This window comes from Miscanthus floridulus, chromosome 6, assembly GCF_019320115.1.
Source record: "Miscanthus floridulus cultivar M001 chromosome 6, ASM1932011v1, whole genome shotgun sequence".
In the NCBI taxonomy this organism is placed as follows: domain Eukaryota; kingdom Viridiplantae; phylum Streptophyta; class Magnoliopsida; order Poales; family Poaceae; genus Miscanthus; species Miscanthus floridulus.
This window is the reverse complement of record NC_089585.1, coordinates 21,306,943-21,331,564: the sequence shown is the minus strand read 5'-3', so window position 1 is coordinate 21,331,564 and position 24,622 is coordinate 21,306,943. Positions and strand designations below refer to the sequence as shown.

General features: G+C 42.8%; 2 protein-coding genes and 2 pseudogenes across 2 annotated transcripts; 3 read left to right on the top strand and 1 right to left on the bottom strand.

Moving 5' to 3' along the window:
* The first annotated feature begins 2,705 nt into the window (after window positions 1-2,705).
* Window positions 2,706-5,857, top strand: LOC136460334 (uncharacterized; annotated as a pseudogene).
* Window positions 2,924-4,100, top strand: LOC136461834 (uncharacterized; annotated as a pseudogene).
* A 2,806-nt stretch (window positions 5,858-8,663) lies between the features above and the next one.
* LOC136461842 (16.9 kDa class I heat shock protein 1-like) lies at window positions 8,664-9,442 on the bottom strand. The gene has a single exon (XM_066461165.1). It carries the CDS (start codon window positions 9,323-9,325, stop codon window positions 8,870-8,872), a length of 456 nt encoding a protein of 151 aa, XP_066317262.1. The 5' UTR covers window positions 9,326-9,442; the 3' UTR covers window positions 8,664-8,869.
* A 13,576-nt stretch (window positions 9,443-23,018) lies between these two features.
* Window positions 23,019-23,756, top strand: LOC136461840 (16.9 kDa class I heat shock protein 1-like). Its single transcript, XM_066461163.1, has one exon. The coding sequence runs from the start codon at window positions 23,155-23,157 to the stop codon at window positions 23,611-23,613; it is 459 nt and encodes a 152-aa protein (XP_066317260.1). The 5' UTR covers window positions 23,019-23,154; the 3' UTR covers window positions 23,614-23,756.
* The last annotated feature ends 866 nt before the right edge of the window (window positions 23,757-24,622 follow it).

Sequence of the window (24,622 nt, the reverse complement as noted above, 5' to 3'; positions counted from 1 at the left end):
TTCATAATCTACGTGTTCATACTACTGTTCAGTATGTTTTTAACTTTTAAAATTCGTGATTAGATTTAATCTATTATTCGATTAAAAGAAATCTTGTTTAAATCATATCTTCTGCGTCATAGATCCATTTTAGTCCATTCAAGTTGTGTTAGATTCATAGAGTCAAGATCTACGCGTTAGTAACAGTGTTTATCATGTCACTAATACTGGAATTTCATGGTTTGAATCATATCTTAAATAACAATTATGCAACTGGATTATATAAATAGAGTATGATTTGTTTCACTTTAGTTTTATAAATCAAATCCAAATTTGACTTAAATTATAATCTCTATGAAATATCTTATATATATGTTTTTATATATTTAAAACACATGAAGCTAATAGTTTTATATTTTCTCCTATGAGCAAATCTTTCGGTAGACGTATCTTTTTCACCGCAGCTTCGATTAGCGTGCTTTTTGCGTCTGTGTGTTCGTAGCGAGACGTAGATTCATTTTACAAACTTTTCATCTTGATTTTATGATTGGTGTACTGTTCTAATTTAGATCTATTGTTTGCTTCGTGTATGATTGTATGGATGCTTGTGTGGTGCTTTATGAATACGTCTAGTCGGTGAGATATACGTGGTGATCAAGAAGAAGAAGAAGAAGAGCGTTGAAGATTAAAGCTTACTGAAGGATCGGTGTTTACAGCAAGTATAGTATGGGATCTTCCTTGTTACCCTATATAACTTTAATTACTTAATTCATATTGCATGTGTCTACCTTGACTACCACTAAGGATTTCCTAGTACTTTGTACCTTGTGCCTTGTTATCTTTGGGGTATTGCATTGGGTAGTATGATGCTAGTGTTCAATTAAAGACCATGATCTTGTAACTTGACTAATGGTATATGCAATAAATATTAAAAGATGCTTTTTAGCAATATGGAATAAGGGGGCTAGAGCATTGGGCTATTTTATGATGCTCTAGATTCCTCTCCCTAAGGACTTATCTGTAAGTGATCATCCGAGACTTATAGTACAACTGTGAGGGCTATATGGCTCTGGCTTTAGCTCAGTATAAGGACCTTTTCTAGCTTGTTAGTGGTTACCATTATTGGCGTAAGAATGACTTGCCGAATCGGGTATAGGACAGCCTCTACTCTTATGTGTATAGCCGTGATGGAATTGTGCCATTCGATAGGGGGTTCCTATATCTATTTGCCGAGTGAATCTAATGGCCCTAACTTATTAGACAAACCTTTGAAATGCTTCATAGTGAATCCTGCCGACCTTCCTGGGTAGTGGGTCAAGAGGTTGGCCGCCTCGGGCAAAAGGGTAAATCATGACTCATAGTGAAAGTGTACAACCTCTGCAGAGTGTAAAACTGGTATATCAGTCGTGCTCACGGTCACGAGCGGCCTTGGAACCCTTACGGAATAGATGATGAACACTGATGATACTGATGATAAAGATGCTCACTAATGTTTACCGTTTATGCTATTCATTATTCATGTTTATCTGATCATGTGTTTATATGGGCTTGTGATAAACTTGTTGCTACTCAATTGCTAAAATCATGACTCATTAAAAGCTAATCGCAGTGAACCAGTGTCAGCCTTTTGAGCCTCATGAACCCCATGTTATATTTGTTGAGTACGACATGTACTTACGCTTGCTTTATTTTTCAATTATTTGGATAAAAATCCCGGATGGGTATCAGATTGCTAGAGTTTGGAGGAATTAGGCTTGTGATCAACCAGTCAGTTGTCCCTGTGTATTTGGAGTCTTCACCTGAAGATCGGAGTCATCTTTCCGCCGTCTATACTCTGAGGTTAAAATCTTTATACTAATACGCTATGTATTTAAGCATTGTCTTTTGATATTACCTTTATTTGTAGCTATATGTGAGATTTGACTTCCTAGGCTCACATATGGTGCGTATCTAGTTTTGTTCTTAAAACTGGGTGCTACAAAATTGAGCTTCTTCTTTGTTTTAAAGGCTTGTGAGTTGTTATTATCCTTTGTTTTTAAGAAGAAAGGTAGGACCTCTTTAGCCTTGCAGTTCATTCGTTGGGTTCAGTAGGGTCCGCAGCTTGTCATTGTTTCTGTACCTTTTGTTTTCTGAAGCTCTACATTAGTGCTGCTCCTCTGGTTCAAAACATGCTGCATTAGACATGTGGTAATTGTGTTGGCATTTTTCTACGAACCATATATATAAACTTAGGCCAAGTTGACACAAGCCGAGCAAGAGATCTGTATATTCAGTGTCCATGGGAAGCAATAATAGGAGATCTATATGTAAACGTAGGTCATCAGTGTCCATGGCAAGCAAGAGATGTCCTGTTGTATATTTAGAATAGAGTAATTTTAGATTGCAATAAGCAAGTTGACACAAGCCGAGCAAGTGTAGTTCTTTTGTTGCGCCATATACTTTTCTCGTTTGGGCGTTCAGTCCATCGTTAAGTCTACTTCCAATAGCGAGGCAGCGAGAGACCACCAAGCTTAGCCTAGTTCGTTTGTACTATAGAAAGAGGATTTCTGCTAATATCGTCCTCCAGAATTAAGGAATGTCCCTTTGTTTTAGTTTGTAGTGAAGACTGAAGTTGACATACCTAGCCTATTAGTTCATTTTGTTACTTGTATTATTATCTAGATGATGTCTTGATTTGCCAAATAGTTTCTTGTTACTTGTAGATCTCTCCAGCACCATTTAGAGTTGGGGAAGGTGAACCTCCGCCTTCTTGGGATCCGGTGCCAACTCCAAAAGGTACTCCAAAAGCTTCTATATGACTATAAGTTTATATATGCTTCTATAAGATGACTATAATCTTTATTACAACTTCTATATGACATGGTCAATAATATAACTTCTATATGACATGGTTAATAATATTTAGCTTCTATATGACTATAAAATTGTATGCTTCAATCCTGCAATGCATCTCTCACTACGAGATCATATTAGAAAGAGGAGGGAGGAAGAAGACAATGACATGATGCTATTTATTTTCCCCGCCTTATATCTTATGAGTTCTTCTAGAGGAGGGGAAAAGAAGAAATGTCATACTTTGGAAGAAACAGGCAAGGTTAAAGTTCGAAGACTCCTCAAGGGACATGTCAAGAACTGTCAAGTTGCATTTAGGATGGAACCACACATCTTTAGAGAATTGGCAAATTATCTTAGAAGCAAAAGGCTTGTTGATGATACTAGGATAACTGTGGAGGAGAAGTTGGGTTTCTTCCTATACATGTTAAGTCACAACGCCTCGTATGAGGATCTCCAAGTGTTCTTTGGGCACAGCAATGACACCTTCCATCATCACATCAACCACTTCTTCAAGGTGGTCATTCCCGCACTCTCTCACCGTTACCTTCAAGCTCCTGATCCTAATCAAGTGCATAAAAAATCCAAGACAATCCTAGATTCTATCCATTTTTCAAGAATTGTCTAGGTGCCATTGATGGAACTCATATTCCTATTTCCATAGCCTCTGAGAAAGCTTCTCCTTTTAGAAATAGGAAGGGCACACTAAGCATCAATGTGATGGTGGCATGTGAACTTTCGTTTCTAGTGGATGGGAGGGATCGGCTACAGATTCCAGAGTGCTATGATCAGCTATGAGCAAGGGCTTCCAAGTACCTCCAGGCAAATTCTATCTAGTTGATGGAGGGTATGCAAATACTCCATATTTTCTTGCTCCATATGGGGGAGTTCGATACCATTTGAAAGAATTTGGGGCTGGACATCGAAGGTCGCAGAACCCAAAGGAGCTCTTTAACCACCGCCACGCACTACTGAGGAACCATGTGGAAAGGGCTTTGGGGGTGCTTAAGAAGCGCTTCCCCATTCTGAAAGTTGCCACATTCCACATGTTGGAAAATCAAGTAAAGATACCTATAGCTGCTTCCATCTTCCATAATCTGATCCGATTACTTCATGGAGATGAGGAATGGTTAGATCATCAGCCGGATAATATCCCTCCAAGAAACTTTGTTGCTGTACCAAGTGGTGATCAAATGAATGACCTAAATGTGGGTTCAGTACAAGGCAACGCTTTAAGAGACACCATCGCCCAAGAAATGTGGGTTCAGTACCAGCAACATTTAAATTAATCTTTGAATAGGCTGTAATAAGTTAATAAGCTTGTAATAAGCATGGATTGTAATTAAGCAGAGACTTCTTTTTAGTCTTTAAATTAGTCTTTGAATAGGTTGTAATAAGCTTTTGTCATGAATAAGCTTGTAATAAACTTGGCTTGTAATAATTGAATAAGCTTGTAATAAGTGAATAGGCTTGTGTCATATTTGACAGCGATGGTTGGAAAAGGCTCCCCGAAGCTCAATATGATTGCAAGGGCGTCACCAAAGTTGCACCAGTTCTTGGGTACAACAAGTGGTATTAAAAAGAAGGCTTCTCCTAAATGCAGTAAGGCAAAGAAGACTGGAGGTTCTCCGAGAGATATGGTGTTTAATTCTCTACTATTATTGTTGTTATTTCTCTGCTATTGTTGCTGTTATTTCTTTGCAGTTGTTTGCTACTAAAAAGAACTTTCTTGAAGTAATTCTCTTCTATAGAGTTTATTGCACCATGTGCTATTATAGTAGTTTTAGTAAACCTGTAACATGTAAACTAGTATTTCTTTACTGTTATTTATATTTGCTGATTTTTGGTAACCTGATGTCTGACCATGGTTTATGTAGTAGTAAAGCAAAGAGCGGACTGGAATCTGGCCCTTGAGAAGTCCCTAGTAGACATTCTCCATGAGTATAAAGATAGTGGCTACAGAGGTGACAACGGATGGACCCCTAAAGGGTGGAATAAAATGGTGAAGGAGTTCCATCTGAGGAACAAATATGTCAACTACATAAAGAGTCAGATTCAAGACAAAGAAGGACAGCTAAAGAAAGACTATAGGATGCTCAAAGAGGCAAGGAGGCAAAGTGGGGCCACCTAGAGTGAAGATAGGCATATGGTTGAAGGATCACCATCTATGTGGGATAACCTTGAAATTGTAAGTTGATTTCTTGAAGTAATTCTATGGATATCCTCATAGTGATAACCTCATATTTGATCAATGGTTCTCTTTGAATGTGTAGACATTCCCTAAAATTAGGAAGTTCCGCAACAGTAAGGCAAGATTTCCACTATTTGATGCTTTGGGAGAGCTTTATGATGGTAGGTTCACTTTCTATAGTTGCAAACAGTGCCAATCAATATATTCTTTTAGCTTCTCACTTTAGTATTTGTTTGTTTCTATCTTGCTAATCTATATTATCCTATGATTCACTTGACTTGTCTAGTAGTCTTTGATCAAGTATTTTTTTATAGTGCTGATGACTAAGCAACAATATGCTAGTTACAGTAATGCTTTTCTACTAGTGCTGATGACTAAGCAACAATATGCTAGTTTTATAGAGTTAGGTTATATGCTTCTACTTGTCACAATTTATAGATGTCAGAACAACAACTCTACATCCATGTTCTTCTCATCTATATTGTGATGAGTTTTCTTTAGTTATGCACTACTAGTTGCTCTGCACGATATTCCCCCCCCCCCCCAATTAACTCCTTCTAGTTGTCATAACTATATTGGTTCTCTTTATACTTGAATTTCATGAGGAAAGACCACTTTCTATAGCTATTTCCTTGTTATCGTGTAGGTCATTTGGCTGAAGGTACTTACAATCTAACTTCTCTTGAGCCACCACAAGAGGAAGCACCACTTCGACAAATTCATGATGTAGATGACTTGGACAACATTGAGGTTCATGAAGTACTAGATGAAGATGATTCAATCACTGAGATACAAGAGGAAGCAAGTGAGGTTGTAGCTGTTGAAAGAAATGAACAACGAGGTTCTCTGTCATGAGATGAAGAAAATGAGGTCATAGCTATTGAAAGAAGCAGGCAGCGAAAAACTACTACTACTACTACATCAAGCAAAAAACATGAAAAGGAAGAAAAGAGACCTAAGAAGGGTGAAAGGATTGAAGAAATGATGGGGAGATACCTAGACATGAGGACTAAGCAAGTACAAGATGAGTCTGCAGATCTAGCCAAAGAAAAGGAGGTTGCTCAAGGTAATGACTTCTCTATCAAAAGGTGTATATCCGTTTTGAGCACAATGGAAGTGACAAAGGAAGAAAAGGCAAAGGCATTTGCAGTGTTCATCAAGAGCAAAGAAAATAGAGAGGCCTTCCTAAGTGGTTGTGAACTAGATCGAGAAGCAACTTTGGTTTGGCTCAAAAATGCGATGGTCTAACAGGTCAGTCTACTTAATTGCTAAAAACTTGATTTTTTTCCTTCTATTAGTTTAGGGGCTCAACTTTTTATTGTGTTACTGAACCGCACACTCCATGACAGTCAAGTAGGGGCTCAATTTTCACTGCACTATTTGTTTAGGAGCTGCTTGCTTACTTATCAATCTTGCTATCTACTTTGTTGCTTGATTTATGGCTATCATGGTTCCTGTCTTACTTTCCTGAAATGAATCTGTTTCAGTCTTGTAACTGGAGCTGTACATTTTCCTTTTGAAGATAGTGAGTTAGTGACTATGCAGACCATTCAGTAGATTGATAATAGTGCTTGCACAATTTTCTTTTTCTCTTTTTTTTTTGCCAAAGGATTTTTTATAAGTTGCCGAAGGATACCTGCAAGTTTAAAAGGATGTCAAACTTTTAATAGCATCTAGTTCTTGTATTTGGTGAAATCCTTCTCTTGGCATCTAGCTGTAGTCTTTCTAGTAGGCAGAAATACCAGAACAACATATACCATCAAAGTGAAGGACGTACTGTACCTTCAAAGCATGTTTCATTAATTGCTTATGTTAATGTTTCTGTAATGGCAGCAGCACTGACAGAGGCCCACTCAACATGTTTTTTTTTGCAAGAGATAGGATAGAGCCTGTGAAGGCACTGACTAGTTTCATAACTAATCAAAGCTTTTAAACTAACATATTGATTCAATTATGCTTTGATTGACTACATCGTGAGTCGTTTTCGTTCAATTATTTGTAAAAGAAAGCTTGCTGTCATTTTTAGGGAGGAGACAATGATCAAGAAACATTGGATTGGACAAAGTGCCTGAACACTTGAGTAGGCTTAGATGAGTTATCTACTGGTTTAAATTATGAAGATTGTAATTCCATGAGTGGATCATGGTAGCCTTTTGGTGCACCTTTTTGTCACTTTTGGCGGTAGCTAGCATGTCCTTTATATATGGCTGCACATTATCTATGGTACTCTGCTATTGTTGCTGCCCATTGTCTCTATATGTATGAGAGCATGATGATAGACTTGCAGATAAAAGAACTCCAAAACATGGGAGATTTTATCTATTTTATTTTGCTGCAATGTATGAGAGCCTGTTTTTGCTGCAATGTATTTCATGAGATGTATTTGTAGTACTCCAACACTTGTTTTTGTAGTACTCCAACACTTGTTCAGTACCATAAGCAAACGAACGTGGCCTAGAGAGATCAGTCATGTTCCTGTTCCTGGACTGTTAGCAACGGCACAGTCTAACCGAACAGCAGGCAGGGAACGGCTACAGGTAGGAATGGTTACAGTCAGGGAAGGAGTGATAGGCAGGAATCCACTCATTCCTGGGGTGGAACAAATTAGCTCCAGGATTGGATCCTGAGCAAACGAACGAGGCCTAATGGATATCTGTTTCCGATGAAGACAATCATAACATTCTTGACATGCAAGGAGGGCACCTGACGGTGGGGGTGGGGGTGCATTTGGGGCGGTGACGGCCCGATCCGCAATCCTATGCCCTGAATCGTCAGTTCTTCAATAACTTCCAAGTTAAGGAGTGTACAAGCGCACCATCAAGAGGACATGGCAAGACATCGGACGCTTCTTCTTCTGTATCGGTAAGCCTCTGTTGTGAAGTCAAGGTGGTGCTCATCGGATCCGGTGAGGACACGGCAAGAGGACATGGCAAGACATCGGACGCTTCTTCTTCTGTATCGGTAAGCCTCTGTTGTGAAGTCAAGGTGGTGCTCATCGGATCCGGTGAGGACACGGCAAGAGGACATGGCAAGACATCGGACGCTTCTTCTTCTGTATCGGTAAGCCTCTGTTGTGAAGTCAAGGTGGTGCTCATCGGATCCGGTGAGGACACGGCATATCCCCCCCCCCCCCCCCCTCCCTCTGTTTCTTTTTTCTAGCCCTCGCTCTCTCACAATTGTAGACAACGTGAAAACATTGCAGATTCTTTTTTCTAGCCCTCACTCTCTCACAATTAGTAAGGACTAGATTGTGAAGCCACCGGAGCTGACATGGACGGGGCCAACACCGAGCTCCGAAACGATGATGGGCTCGGCGATGGGCTTAAGAAGGAGCACCCAATTTTTTGTTTTTTCTCATTTATATATGCTCTCCCTGATTAACAGAAGCGCTTGTCTAGAGATGGACATTGCTGCCACCATTTTTGCCCACCTCTAAAGATTGTAAATATAGTAGTGTAAAACTTCTACAAATGAAGATCTTATAACCCCTGTTTTGAATGATTATCAAATATCAATCTACTTATTATGCGTTCGTCCTCTCCTCATGGAGATGAGTTAGGTTAATGACATTGATATATCTTGAATTCTTGATGTAAACAACATGAGATGAAACAATACACCACACTCTCCATACACACAAATACAAGCAACCGATCCGATATGGAAAACCCGATTTTATTTATTATTATTCAAAGGGAAAATACATGAACCACACGAGGAAGATGTACATATACGGAACAAAGGGAAGTACATATCGTATAGGACACAGCAAACATCCTCAGCCACAGTGCAAACAAACCATGCAGATGCAGGACAGCCACGGACCAGCACAGCAGTAGTACACCTTCAATCCACGTCCATGGATGTTTAACCAGAGATCTCGATAGCCTTCACCTCAGGCTTCTTGTCCTCCGCCTTGGGGACAGTGACCGTGAGCACGCCGTGCTCCAGGCCAGCCTTGACCTGATCCACCTTGGCGTTCTCCGGCAGGCGGAAGCGCCTGAGGAACTGGCCGCTGCTGCGCTCCACGCGGTGCCACTTGTCGTTCTTGTCCTCCTTCTCCTTGCTGCGCTGGCCGCTGATGACCAGCACGTTGCCGTCCTCCACCTCGACCTTGACCTCCTCCTTCTTGACGCCGGGGAGGTCGGCCTTGAACACGTGCGCCTCGGGCGTCTCCTTCCAGTCGATGCGGGCGTTGGCGAACGCGGCGGTCTCGGAGTCGGTGGAGGCCGACGGCACGATGGAGCGGAACATGTTGTCGAAGGGATCCCAGAGGTCGAGGGAGAAGGGGTCGAACACGTTGCTGCGCCTCACCAGAGACATTGTCGATGCTCTATGCGTCGAAATCAGTGGATTGCAAGAGTGCTTTAGGAAGTGTGCTTAATTTGCTATTGCTATGGAGTATCGCTCTGTGATTTCCTGGGTGGGTTGCAGCTCTGTGCGTGGCGGGGTATTTATAGGATCAGATCATCCATGAGTTAGTACAACCCATTCCTGAGACATCTAGAGCTATCTCCACTGCTGTCCACAATTATTGCTTCTAGAACTAGAAATGGCCCGCTTCCATTCGAGAGAAATCTCCCTGCACTGGACGATTCACACGATTGAAGCCACTTGTACTGTAAACTCGTTAACGCTCTTGCATATTTGAGAAAAAAAATGATTCACACGATTGCTTTTCTTTTACTTTGATTAATTTTGATTTATCTAACGTTTTTTTGGAAGCTTTCTAGTAATATACATATTTTGTGAGTGCGATAGTAAGAGGTCATTATTTAGGTACCTGATTAGTTTACGACTAAAATTTGTCATACCAAAGATTTGTCAAGCCAAAATTAGATAAAAAAATTGTCGTAGATTTGGCAAGCCAAATTTGAGAAGTTGACAAGTTTTGATTGCAAACAAAATAATAGCTAAAATCATGGTTTGCCAAATCTTTGTCAGGACATTGAGCCAGATTGGTTGGCTTCCAAAATTTGCCAAACCAAAGATTTGGTAAGTCATGATTTTGGCTAATATTTGGTTGGCTACCAAAACTTGCCAACCTCTCACATTTGGCTTGCCAAATCTATGGTAACTTTTTTACCTAACTTTGGCTTGCCAAATCTTTAGCATGAGAAATTTTGATCGCAAACGACCCATATTTTGGAAGCCATCTAATCAAGCCCTTCTACTGTGCAATAAAAAGAGCATTTGTAGTGACGGACTTGCTAGCGCCTGGATTTTGTAGTAACGGCGCTGCGGCGTAGGAGAAGGACCCCACACCATCTGTTTTTTGCGTGCCCCAACGCATGGCCCCCACGCTTGTGCTTGGTTTCTCACGAGCCCATTTGTGCCCGCTTGGTAGCGTCCCAGCAGCGGGCCCGTACTGCCCAGACGTCACCCAGCGGCTGCAGCAGGTGGCTGCGACAGTGGGTCCCATTGCAACATGCGCAACACCAAATCTACTTTTGCAACACCCGGATAAAACACTTGCAACATACATTCGAAAAAAGCTGAAATACTTGCAACATATGTCTCAAACACTTGCAAAACACTTGTAAGCCATTGCAATGCAACATCTAGATGAAATACTTGCAATAGACACCGTCTGTCTTGCCCTAAAGGCGACTCTTGCTGAAGAATGTGAGAAGTCATGTGAAGCGCTTCCCAAAAACTTTATCCATCCTCTCTCGGTGCAGGATTACAAGAGCGAGAGGTGTTGAAAACTTGCTCTCTCAATTATTGGTGCCACCAGTGATCAGAAGGGCACTCATATCGTAGTTCTGGTGTGTGTACCGGTGATTGGGATGGGATAGACTACGATAACATCGCAATAGAGAAGCGGGGAAATCTAATTAACTATCTTAGATATTTCCAACACTAGAGGCCCCCCAATAGCAGTTCTGATGCGCCCTTCCTAGGAGAGGTTGATACATATGAGGGAGGCCCCCTACATCCAAATCAATTAGCAATACAGTACTAATTAATGGCACACCTTCCACTTCTACTTGTGAGTTTAAACATTAAAGGTCATCAGGGAACACATGCAATAGGCATTCAAAATTTATTAGAATTTCTACATATGGGCTTCTGGTAACCAATCTATATAAATTCTAAAAATCCTCCACCAGATCTCAAATGCCCAATATAGAAAATGTTCCTTCTCCCACTACTATTTATATACCAGTGTTTCAGCAGAGTTTATTAAGTTGAACATCAGCAAAGAGCTTCTTAGGCTACACCCATCCACAACTTGACTAATGGACTATGCCTTCGATTACAAGTTTTGTGCAAACATGTTTCACCCAAAGTCATAACCAATACCTGGATGCCAATAGCTTACTCCATGAGTGGAGTATATACATCATACTCCCTGGTTTCTTCGTCACGAGATTACTAGAGATCACCAGTCTTATAGATTGCAGTGCCTAACAATCTAGTATACCTCTTATAGGTGTAGTTCTTTAAAAATGCTTTCTAGGACAACATATTTGCTTACTAAGGACATGACCTAATCCGCCTTACAGCTTTGAGAGTATTGCATCTTCACTTAGAGAGGGTTATAAATTACTCTCCTCTGTTAACCAATATCTTGTTTTTCCTAGGTCCTGAGTCACAGGATCTCTGATAAAAAATGGGTTAGGTTACCAATATGGTAAAACTCACTTGGGTATCATACCCACCTCCCTCGATGAATTTTCTATCACATTCCGAGATAGCCTTTTTGTAATGGGATCTGCCAGGTTTTTGTCTATTTGAATATAAAGCAATAGCTATCACTCCAAAGTTTTAAAATTTCCTGACAAACTTCAAGTGTATTTTGTGTGTCTTGATGGCTTAACATTATCCTTAGCATTGTTCACCTTTAAAATAAGAATTTGTTTGCCACAGTTTATAAGCATAGTCGGTATTAATTTTTCAACGACATGCAAGTCCTTCAAGAGTTCATGTAGCCATTATGTCTCTGCAATAGCTGCATCCAAAGCAATAAGTTCTTCCATGGTTGAGCTCATCAAAATGGACTATTTGCATGACCTCCAAGATGTTGCACCACCACCAAGAGTAAACACATACCGACTTCTGACGTAAAGCTCATCAACATTAGATATCTAGATTGAACTATTAATTATATTCTTCAAGCATAGCTGGGTCCCCCTAAATAGTGAATCACATAACTAATGGTACCCTTAAGATAGCACAAGACCCTCTCAAATGCATCCCAATGATCATCATAAATCTACTTAATTTGCTCACAATAAAAGGATGTCTACTCCTGGTGTGCTAGCTAAGTACATGAGGGAACCGATAATCTAAGAGTCCCACAATTGGTCTCTTACTATTCTTTTGTTCTTTTGAAGTGTCTTACTAGGACCGTAAGGTGCTAGAGAAGCCTTGATATCCATAAAGCCAAATGAGTTCAAGACATTTTCAACATTGTGAGATTGCAATGGTTCAACTTCTGAAAAGTACTTATGCTGTCAAAAAGCACAACACCAACCAAACGAGTGTAACACCCAAAATTTGCCTCTTTTGGAAAATAGGTTTAAAATGATTTAAATCTGTATTTTGTGCTCATGAAATGTAGAAATAAATAAATTTCTCATGAATTTAAAATTTATCATAAAATAGTAACATGTATGTGCATTCATGTCACTGCATATTATTTTGTGAATGTTTGGTATTGATCAAAAATTTCAAAGAGAATTGAAATTTGAATTGAAAATGCTTTTGGAAATTTAATTTGGAAAAAGAAAAAAAAGAAATTACTTTTCTCTTCCCCCTCCTCTGTTTTCGGCCCGAGCAGCCGCGCAGCCTAGCTCCCACTCCCGCCGGCCCGCTGGCCCAGCTCGGTTTTCCCCTTGTGCTCCGCAACGGCCTACGCGGCCCAGCACCGCAGCAACCGCCGCACCCTTCCCCGCGCTCAGTCGCTGACTGCCTGGCCCCGCCCGTCAGCGCGTTCCCCTTCCTCCCACAACCGCCGCGCTCGGTCAAGCACAACTGCCGCCGAGACGTCCTTGTGTCGTGGGAGCGTCTCCCCGTGCCTCGACCTCTACAAAAAGGAGGCCCTGACCCATTGCCGTCCTCTCTGCTGCTTCCCCCATTTTCCCTCGCTCACTCGTCGAGCGAAGCCGAAGCCGCAACCGCCGAAGAACGCCGGGATCCGCCATGCGCGAGCCACCGACCCCGAGCCATCTCCGACCTTGTTTTCCCCATGGTAAGAATCTCCTTACTCCCCTCTCTCTCCTCGACCTTTTCCCTTGGCATTTGGTGGCTTGTATGGCTGTTTCGCGTGTGCCCGGGAAGCTCTTGCTCACCGGCCATGGCGACCGCCGCCTCGGCCGCGTTCTCCGGCCACCGCTTAGGCCTGGCCAAGATTCCCTGCTCCCCCACTAACCCCGGTGCCCTCGGTTCTTCGAACCGTGGCCCCTAGCCCCCGTACCGTGCTCGCCGAAGTGCTCCACGCCACCAGCCATGGAGAGCCTCCGCGGCTGCACTGTTCCCCGCCGGTGTCTCCTTCTCTCCCCCTCCCCCCACATCTAATCTGAGCCCTCCATCGTCTGATCAACTGCTCTCTATGGCCGATACCCCTTCGCGGGTAGAATTTCTAAAGAGCCCCTCTGTTTTCATGTAATAGAACCCGCCGTCCTTAGCGTATTTCCCCGTGTATGCTTTCTCGTTTTGAAAGCGTAAAGTTAACTGTTTTAGTTCAAAGTACGTTTTCAGTATTTACAGAAATGCCATTTGTACTGTTTTGCTTATAAAATCGTCGTTTTAGCTCCGAAATGGTCCGTTCAAATTGCGTTAGCTTCGTAATTTCATAATCTACGTGTTAGTACCATTGTTAATCAAGTTTGTAACTTTTAAATTTCATGATTAGTTTTAATTACATATATTGCTATAGGAAATCCCGTTTAAATCATAACTTTCGCATTTTAGCTCTATTTTTCGTGAACTTCGCGTTGACATGATCGTAGCGAGACGTAGATTATTTTCACAAACATTTTATCTTGTTTTCTATACTGTTGGTATACTGTTCTAATTATAGGAATGTTTGCTTTGCATGAATGCCTTTGGAATGTTGTATGTTGCCGTGTAGGTCGCGTTCAGACGGTGAGGAGAACGTTGGAGACCAAGAATTCTTCGACGACCAGTAGGACCAGCAAGAGTTTGTGAACCGAGGCAAGTATAGCATGGGCTTACCTTGATGTCCTATTCACTTTAATCATTTACTCATGTGCATGTGTCTAATTTTGGTAACCATAAGAACATTCTAGTCATTGATGACTTATTCCCTTGACTCCTATGGGTTAATTGCATATGGGTAGATTGCTAGTGCTCTAACTGAACATGATCTATACGATGATGAATGGTTCTATGGAACTAAAAGTATAACATGATTTATAACAACTGTTCCATAGGGCGAAGGTGCAAATGACTTTTGATCATGTTGCTCCCGGTCCTCCATAAGGACTTATCTGTCGGCAAAAGCTGGGACTGACTTTGCAACCGGGAGAGTCATATGGCTCTGACTTTAGCTCAGTAATAGGACCTTTTCTAGCTAGTTAGAGGTTACCTTTATGGCGTAAAAGGGGCTTGCCACATTGGGTATAGGGCTGCCTCTGTTCCTATGTGTATAGCCGCGATGGATATGTGCCATAGAAAAGGGGGGTTCCTACATCTGCCTATCGAGGAAACCTAGCGGCCCTAACTTGTTAGAGAAACCTATGAAATGGCTTTATAGTGTACCCTGCCCGCTCACCTTGGCAGTGACATGGGAGTAATTAACCCGGGCATATGGGAATCACGACTCGTGGTGAATGTGCACCACCTCTACAAAGGGTAACAAACTGTTATAACAGCCGTGCTCACGGTCACGAGCGGCCCGGAAAACTCACAGAATAACTGGTTACTTGTTGATGATCATTTAAGATGTTCTATGATGATATATGATACACTTGACCCTGATATATGTTCTTATGGGATGAAATGGGAGCTTAAGCATAATTTGATAATACCTGATAATAAAAGCTTGTCTTATTAAAAATGCTAACTACAGTAAACCAGTGTCAACCTTTTTGAGCTTCATAACCCCATGTTAACTTGTTAAGTACAGGAAGTACTTACGCTTGTTTATTTTCTTTATTTTGATAAAAATCTCGGATGGGTAACAGATGACAACGGGTATGAGGAATTCCCTAAGGATTTTTAGGCTTATGGTCAACCAGTTGACCTTTCCTGTGATGAAGCCCCATGAGAGAGTTATCTTTTTATTTTCCGTTGTGTGATGTAAGATTAAGTTATATTATGGATCTGATGTAAGGACACCGTGATAATACTTTATGTAATTTATCAACTTGTGTGTGTGATTGATCTCTGGGCACACACGAGTTTTGTGTATTCAATTTTATCCTTAAAATTGGGTGTGACAACGAGTAGAACTAGAAGTTGCTACTTTCACATAGTACAATTTTTGCACCACCTTGTACCTTTTTTTGGATTTCTGCTTTTTCAAATGGGAAGAAATAGAGAGATGTTTCATAATTGTTTCAAGGGAGAGAGGGAGTGTGTGTATGTAGGTTTCATTGTTGTTTCAACCAAACAACTTATAGCTTTTCCACAACACATAGCTCACAACAACTTTTGTTGTAGCTCATAAGAACTTTTCCACAGCTCACAACTAAACCAAACAGACCCTTAATTAGGTTGATGTTTAGATTTGCATCAGCCCATCTCATTTCTTTCATATAAAAAAAATCTTTGAAAAATGACTTGACCTCATTGATATTAATGTTTGTACCAAATATTATAATGTTGTCCGCATACAAACATAGTATAACTCCTTCCCTCCACCACGACGATAGTACACACATCTACCAACCCCATCAATGGCAAAGCTCGCCGAAGTTAGAGTTTTGTCAAACTTCTCATGCCATTGCTTAGGTTATTATTTCAGGTCATACAAAGATTTTAGTAACTTAGATACCTTGCTCTCTTCATCTTTTGCTACCAACCTATCGGGCAGAGCCATGGGTTTCATCATCCAACTCTCCATTAAGGAAAGTTCTCTTAACACCCATTTGATGAACAGGAAGACCGTAAGAGGCAGCAAAGGAAAACAAGTAGTTCTCGAATGGTGGTCAATCTAGTGACAGATGAATAGGTATCAAAGAAATCTTTGCCTTCATTTTAGGTATAACCCATGTAGATGGTTCCTTCTCCCTTGCCTCCTCTTCTTGCCCGTTGTTCCCCCACAAGCTAGAGGGTGAGAGCACTTCTTGGGGATGCTTGGGGATATTGTTGTAGCACTTTCAAGCTCCTCCTTCTCTTCCCTTTTCTTCTTCTTCTTTGGGTTTTCCTCACTTTTCTTGGTTCATGCTAGAGAGAGGAGGATTTGTGTGTGGAGAAAGAGTGAGAGTTATTATAGTGCTATTGTTGTGAGTTGGTGCCACTTGTGCTAAGAGATGGGACTACAAAGTGAGGGAAATAGACACCTCACAAATTGTGTTGTTGTCGAATTGTTCTGGCGGGCCATCTAGTGTCCCTTCCAGACCGTCCCACAAAACACAACTCTGATAAATTGTCAAAGCAGCCGCCGAACCGTTTGATGGATCAGCCAGACCATCTGTCAGGTACGAAATTGTTGGCTTCAGGACTACCTAACACATATGTTTTGTTAATATGCATTTTGTGCAATGCTACTGATGACCATGTTATTTATGGTCAAATGCACACTGAGTCGTTACAATGGGTGGAGCTTTATTATTAATAGAATTCGACAATTTTGATGCCATTTCCATTTATGCTTGTTTGTAATTTTAGATTTGTGGTATTGCTACATTACATAAGAAATTGGATTGTTGCCTCTTGTAAGACATATGTGTTGTTTTAATTTTTTTTTGCATAATATCACCAGATTTTAAAACTTTTTTATTGATACTTAAAGTTCAATGTTATAGCCTCCAATGATTAACCGTTCAAACCCACATGTCGTCATGCATGTACACATTCTGATGATCTGATCCATAAAAATAAAAATCTCATTCACGAGGAGTATAACAATCTTAAACATAAAAATACTAATATTTATATGCATAATAAGTATCACCATGTTAATCATAAAATATATTTTTATATAAAAATATACTTAAGATATAGATGTTAATAGTATTTTTTTCTATAAACTTAGTTAAATTACTTTTTGGAAAACTAGCGGCCTGTTTGGCAGGCCTGAACTGGCTGGCTGGGTTGGATGTGCTTGGGCTTATCATCCCAGCCGTTCGGTAGCCCAGCCCCAGCCGAACGGCTGGCTGATAAGCCACGCCCAGGCGCGCGCGTGCCCCTTTCTCCCTCCTCTTTTCCCCTTCACGCGGCTAGGGTTCCTCCGCAGTCTCACCGCTCGTCCCCGTCTCTGCGCGCGAGTCTCGGCGGTCGTGACCACCTCTGTACGCCATGTCGCCGAGTCTCACCATCGACAGCCTCGGAGACCATGAGCTGCGCCTCCCTCCTCAAACCCACCTCCATCGACGCCGACTGCCTCCAACAAGGTACCCCCCAGATCCCACACCGCCGCAGTCTCACCCTACCGGATCTGAGCCCCACGACCTTGTCTTGTAGGTTTCCCCGCGCCCCACCCCCCATCCCCGCCACGACCCAGTCGCCGGCAGCTCCTTCCAGGTGTTTCCGATCCGCCCACTGAGAAGGTTCGTATTTCAGATCTATGTTCAAGATAACTTTGTTGATCATACATAACATATTGTTGACGTGTTCCGTCCTGTGTTTCCTTTGATTTGAGCTTTCTTTGAAATATGCTACCATTAGTGGTGGGTTTCTCTTACTCTCTTCTGTAATTGTTATATTTGTTTAAACTTAGCTGTCGTAATTGCTTTCTTGAGTATGTACCCCATTTGTATTTTGATAACGACCTATTTCATATGTCCTTGTTGCCTTGTTTACAAATAATAATCTTGTATGATTTATAATGTTCATATGCACAACTTGGTACACGGTTTTAAGAGTACTATCGCCTGCTGTTCATGCATCATGTTTTGTTGAACCTAAACATTATGCTCTATTCTTACGCTACAGAAAATTCAGGAACATTTCATCCGCTGGTGCTAAACGCTGCTCACACTGGCAGCGTCATCGACTTCATCGTGCTCTCCACCTGCAGCCAGGCAGTACAACCTCCATTCAAAATGCCGCAAGTATTTTGGAAAGGCAAGTTCCCTTTTCCTTCCCCCAAACCCTACTGCTAGGAACATCTTTTTTCCTTTTCCATAGCATCCTTGACAATAATACATCAGAATGTCGCACATTACATGAGATGAACCGTGACCATGCTAGTTGGGATGAAAGAACCTACTCATTGTTTCTTGAGCTAATCACTCAGCAGAAAAACCTATGTCACTGGGGCAACAATACCCCAACCCCTCTTGGGTGGACAAATGTCTATCATGCCTTTTACTAGGCCACAAGGCTCGGGTACAACAAGAAACAGCTCCAGAACAAGTACAACGAGCTGAAAAGGGCATATTTCAATTGGCGCGATGGACAGATCCATACTAGGCTTGGCCATGACCCACGGACTGGAGAGGTGACAGCTGATCTCGGTTGGTACGCCATAGGCAAAGGGGTACTAACTACACCCTTTTCATTGACTCTTTTTTAGCATTTAGGATCGCACTAACTGACTACTAACATGGTCATCCCTGGATCACGTGCAGGAAAGTAGCCAAACCGCTCGTGAGAGGTTCAGACGTCCACCATGCTCTGAGCAACTGCCCTTGATTTTGGGACACACCCCACGTGATAGGGGCGAGTTGGTATCTACAGGGGGACATCAACCTGACCGTACACCCAGTAGTGCCAGCCCTCAAACTCCTCAAGCCTTGTTCGATGAGCTTGTACAACCATGTAGTGTTGGTCAGCCCTCTAAGAGAGTCACTAGGGACCATTCCGTTAACAGTCCTCATAGTAAGAAGAGTAGCAGGACTCCAACCCTTGATGACTGCCTTGATGACCTGAGCGACATTATTAGGGATGCTAGGGGGAATAAGGCTTGTCAAGCCACTGATGCCGAGGAGATTGCCCAAGTCAATCAGATTCTGAAGCAAGATGGTTACAGTGAGAGTGATGTAGTCTTTGCCCAAGCCCTTAATCTTTGCAGCAACAGGATCCGTCGTCGGGCTTTTCTTGATTTGGAACCAAAAGAGGGCCGGCTGAACTGGGTGAATGTCTCGTGGGACTTCATTTTCTCCAAGTCAAAGTGATCATCACCATACTTCCTCCTGTGGCTTCTTTAGTTGGTTTAGTTTTCCAGCGTGAGCATGTTGAGTTGTTTATGTACCTTGTCAACATTATGTTGTTTGCCTTCGTTGTAATAAAGACCGTTGTCGAGAACTATGTTCGCTTAAATGTGTGGTGTACTGTGAGCATTCTAGTTGAAGCGCCATCTGCATTCTATTTGATGTCAATTTTTTATTTGAGCATGTATAGTAAACTTTGGCAGCAGGAGATGGTGGGTCCCAGATATTTCGTTAATTGACTGCAGAAATTTTGTTAATTGACTGGTTGTGCCTCCACGTGTATTGAGGTAATTGAAAGTGATTCTTTTTTGTTATTTCTGGTACAATACCATGCCAATATATGATGTCACATCTTATTGGTTTGTGCCCTTTTCAATATTGCAGCATGAGCAGCAATGAGGAGCCATCCAACAGCGACACTTCCAGTGAAGGACCAGGCATGGTGAACTTGGAGAAGGCAGTTGTGGTGCTAAGAAGGTTGAAAGGCATGCTGGCGTAGCAACGTCCTACGGTAAATCCTCCTTGTCCCATACCCAAGCTCACCGGCGCGCAATGGATGAAACTTACTCTTGACGACCCCACAAAATGCATAGACAATTTGTGTATGTCCCGTGATGCCTTCATGCATTTGCATAACATGTTGCTTCCATTTAGGCTGCCATCTACAGACAAGTGTAGTTCCATTGAAGCTTTAGGAATGTATGTCTAGACTTGTGCACACCAGCCTGCTAGTAGAGAATGCAAAGATAGATTTGAAAGGTCGTTAGATACGGTTAGTAGGAAGGTAACTGCACTAGCAGAGGTTATGTATAGATGGACACAGACTATACTAGTTCCAGCAGATAGGAACTACCCAAGAGTCAGCCAGAAACTTGCTGAATATGCACCATGGTTTGATGGGTGCATAGGTGCTATAGATGGTACCCACATAAAGGTAGAAGTTAATCAGGAAGCCAAAGCTGACTTCTTCAATAGGAAAGGAGAAACTTCAATTAATGTTTGCGCCATTATGGATATGGATGGCCACTTCACCTATGTGGGTGTCGGGAAGGCGGGAGCATGTCATGACATGGCGGTCCTAAAAGACTGTCAGGCCGATGAATGGTTCCCCCATCCACCCACAGGTTCGTGATGACTTGCAAATATCTTTGATGCAGTATGTGTGTAGATAGTTGGCAGGACATTGTTGGCACTAATTGTGGAATTATTTCAATTATTGTAGGACGCTACTACCTGGCAGACGCGGGATACATGGAGACTCAAGGGTACATGACTCCTTTCCGGAATACAAGGTACCATATAAATGACTTTAGGGGCGTAGAGTTGGAGACGTTAGAACGCGGGGAGAAATTTAACTACATTCACGCGAGGCTGCGCAATGTAATTGAAAGAAGATTAGGGGGCTCAAAGAACAGTGGCATATTATTGAACGGGTTCCTTACTTTGCGAGGAAAAAGCAGGCTATGATTATCATATCATGTTTTGCAATGGATAATTATTTGTGGCAGCGTAAGTATGGACATAATGCACCGTCGTATGAGCTGCCGGAGTGGGTGGTTCTAAATAGTGGAACCCAAACAACTGCAGTAAGGGAGTTGATATCAGCTGTAGTGTGGAGTGGAATATGATTGAGGGAAGGTGATATAATGAACCTACTTTAGTACTTGAATTTAAGTTAGGTATTTAATGAATGCATTATGTGTGGGCCAAGATTTGTTAACCCTAGTGGTGTTGTAATCTTTTGTTGTATGGATTGAACAAATGGAGTGTCATTTGTTGAGTATTTGTAATGGACTGACATTTGGTAGCTACGAACTAGAAGCAGATCCTGTTGAGTAAATGCATGTATTATCTGTACAAGGTAAGTAACTGAATGGACCAAGATTGTTTCATCCTTTTTCTAGTTCCTTAATTTAATCTTGTGTTATTTTATTAAGTTTATACTGCAATCAATTATCCAATACATTTTAGATTAGTAATTTACATTGTAAGTGATAATAGAAGACATTATTATTTGCTCATATGTGGTGTTCTTGATTTTTGCAGCCACGAACTGTAGTCACTAGTGAAGGACATTGCTGTTGAATATGTCACTGACCTGGTAAGTTTATTTTGTGAAGTTATGTGTGAGGGTGGGATGAAAATGACCCAACACCCAGATCATTCATTCATGTAGCCTGTAGCTGTACATACATGTTTGCAATTTCTATGCGAGATAAAAGTGAGTTGTCAGCGTTCAGTGACCTGGAGCTGAGAGTGATCAATGGAATTCAGAACAGCGAGTACAGGAACCTGTACAACCATTTGAACATATTTGTTGCTGAGCACGGTGGTGGTGCCGGGAACAACTGGGCCAATGGACTTGATTGTTTTGTCACTAGGTTAATTGTTCCTTTTCTCGTTTTAGAAATAAATGGTCAAATGCATTTTCATATTCTCATAGGATGAACAAGTTGTTGATGATATCATGGACATGGTTGACAGAGAAGCAGATGGAAGTGATAGCCTTGAGGGTTTTGTCCTTTGCCACTCTATTGCTGGTGGAACTGGTTAAGGTTGGTTATCTGGCTCTCATATTTTGATTTCCTTTCTTTTCATTTTTTCTATTCTACTCTCACTTCTTTGTTGATGACTTTATATTGTACTTGAAAGATTTGAGCTGTGAAATTCTATTTCTGGTGGCGGCAGTCCATTATTCTTGTTTGAGGCATGCACATTATACTTTTACTTATTTGTTATATTTGAGCTGTGAAGAACACTTAGACAAACATAATTATTGGCCTACTGTTACTTCCTTTGTACAGGTTGTTGATATGCCTGCTTAGAAGATGTATAGTAGGGGTCGAGAACTGGATGACACAACTTGGATGCCTTCTTTTGATTTTTGATTGTTTTTGTATGTAGCTGTTGCTCTGAATCGAAGAAAATTATTCGATCCCTGTTCATCGTAGTGTTATTGACTTTTGTCTTTGATTGGACCATTGTTGATGATTCTTTGTTCATTTGTTAGGAGTTCTTAGAAGGCAGGAAGATGTTCTCGGTTGAGGCTAAAGAACAAGCTGGTTTTCAAAGCAAGGAGGACTGAAATACCATGAGAAATGATTAATACAAGTGTAGTTCATCAGTTGATTCGATCGTCTTTATAAGGATCTTACTAGTGTCAGTGCACGTTGGAACCTAAGTTATAGTTTAAAATTCATGGCCATGGCTACATATTTTTTTTTTGTTAGTGTTTGGTAGTTTTGTTGGACTTAGAGAACTGAAATTGGTTGAGGAGAAAAGTTTAAATTTTAAATGGCTATTCAGCCAATTTAAATTGGTTGGGGGCTAGCTGGCTGCTGAAAGCAGCTGCTTGGCTGGCTGGAGCCAGCCAATTCAAGACTGCCGAACAGACGGTAGGTTTTCCAAATTTTTTACGGGGCAGTACATGTGGCACACTGGTAACGTGTTACCTGTCCCTGGAAGCAAAATTATTCAGGGAAAATAAATTCTGCAAGCACAATGAAGAGAGGGCCCTAGTCCAGTTGTCGTTACTGTATACTCCTTACCCCAGCGAGCACCACGTAGTCTGGTCTGGAACCATGTGGGGCCTTCTCGACAGAGATGGAGACAACGGGAAGAAAGCTCTCGACCTCTCGTCTGGAAAGCAAAAGAAGAAGGGGGAGAGCACAGAGAACTCCAGACGATTCAGCGACCGCTCTTGACGATGCTATAAATACGTCACCGCAGTAGGCCACAACTCATCCCAATCCAGAGCAAAGATCGCAATCAGACCAAGCAGCGCACAGCGGAATCCTCCAATCCACAGACTCACTTCCCAGTTCGCACTCGCACGCCCCGAGCAGCTAGCAATCAAAACCAGCAATGTCGCTCGTGAGGCGCAGCAACGTGTTCGACCCCTTCTCCATGGACCTCTGGGACCCCTTTGACAACATGTTCCGCTCCATCGTCCCGTCTGCCTCCTCCTCCGACTCCGGGACCGACGCCTTCGCCAACGCCCGCATCGACTGGAAGGAGACGCCCGAGGCGCACGTGTTCAAGGCCGACCTCCCCGGCGTGAAGAAGGAGGAGGTCAAGGTGGAGGTGGAGGACGGCAACGTGCTGGTCATCAGCGGCCAGCGCAGCAGGGAGGAGGAGGACAAGAACGACAAGTGGCACCGCGTGGAGCGCAGCAGCGGCCAGTTCACGAGGCGCTTCCGCCTGCCGGAGGACGCCAAGACGGAGGAGGTGAAGGCCGCGCTGGAGAATGGCGTGCTCACGGTTACCGTGCCCAAGGCCGAGGTCAAGAAGCCCGAGGTGAAGAGCATCCAGGTCTCCGGTTGAAGAGCCATGGGCGCGGGGTGAAAGCTCGCGGCGTCGGACGACCTCCGGTTTCAGTTTTCAGCTACGCGACTCGTGCGTGTGTGGTTACTGTTAGACTAAGAATAGTATCACATCATGAATAGTATCACATTGTCTAACCACGTGAGGGTTAGTCCTATTTACTCTGTATAATCAGTTCATGAGGCCTAATGTAATATAACACAATCTCCATCAATTATATTTTTTTTCATGGTATCATTCGTCTAGGTTTAGATCCTAACCCTAGCCGCCGGCGCTTTCGCACCACGCGTCCCTGGGGAGAAATCGATCTCCGCCGGGGGCAGCGCCATCTCTTTAGGCGCCGGATCCTATTGATCCCGCGCCCTCTTCGTCGTCGTCAAGCGGTAGATCGGGTCTTCTCGCGGCGCCGCGCTACCTCGCCGCCCTCTCCGCGCTCGCCATGGAGGATGTTGGGTGCCGCCCCATGCCGCGCCACCGTGGTGGTGGCTCGGGCAGATCGACCCCAACACCGCGCCGCCATGGTGGCAGCCGGCCAATCTGCGTCATCCTCGTGCGACCTCGCGTGACCGCGACCCTCCGTGCGCCCCGCCCCGTCCGACTCCGGCAGCTCGTGCCGCGAGCCGGGACGAGCCGCGCTGAGGTGCACTGTTGCCGGGGATACACCTGATCCGTTGCTGCTGTATCTTTTTGGTTTGCTCGATCACTGATCGGGATTGAGTCGCCCATCGTCAGTCGACCTCGCGCATACCTACTCCAGCATCGGCATCGACTACAATGACATCTACATCTTCGACTGTGCGGCCTGGCCGGGGCAGGCGATGCCGAGGGGACACCTTCCCGCGTCGCTTCTCGGTCATTCAGTCCGCATGTCTACATCGTCGGTTCATCATCACCACCACAGATCGGGACACCTCCGCCGGCTTCTTCCATCGTCGTTCCACCTCGCGCGTACTCGGTCCGTACAACCGATTATGTGCGATCCACCTGGCTCGCGTGACGTCCATCATCG

Excerpts from the sequence above, each read along its gene's own strand:
- LOC136461842 (XM_066461165.1), bottom strand. The coding sequence starts at position 9,325 with ATGTCTCTGGTGAGGCGCAGCAACGTGTTCGACCCCTTCTCCCTCGAC.
- LOC136461840 (XM_066461163.1), top strand. The coding sequence starts at position 23,155 with ATGTCGCTCGTGAGGCGCAGCAACGTGTTCGACCCCTTCTCCATGGAC.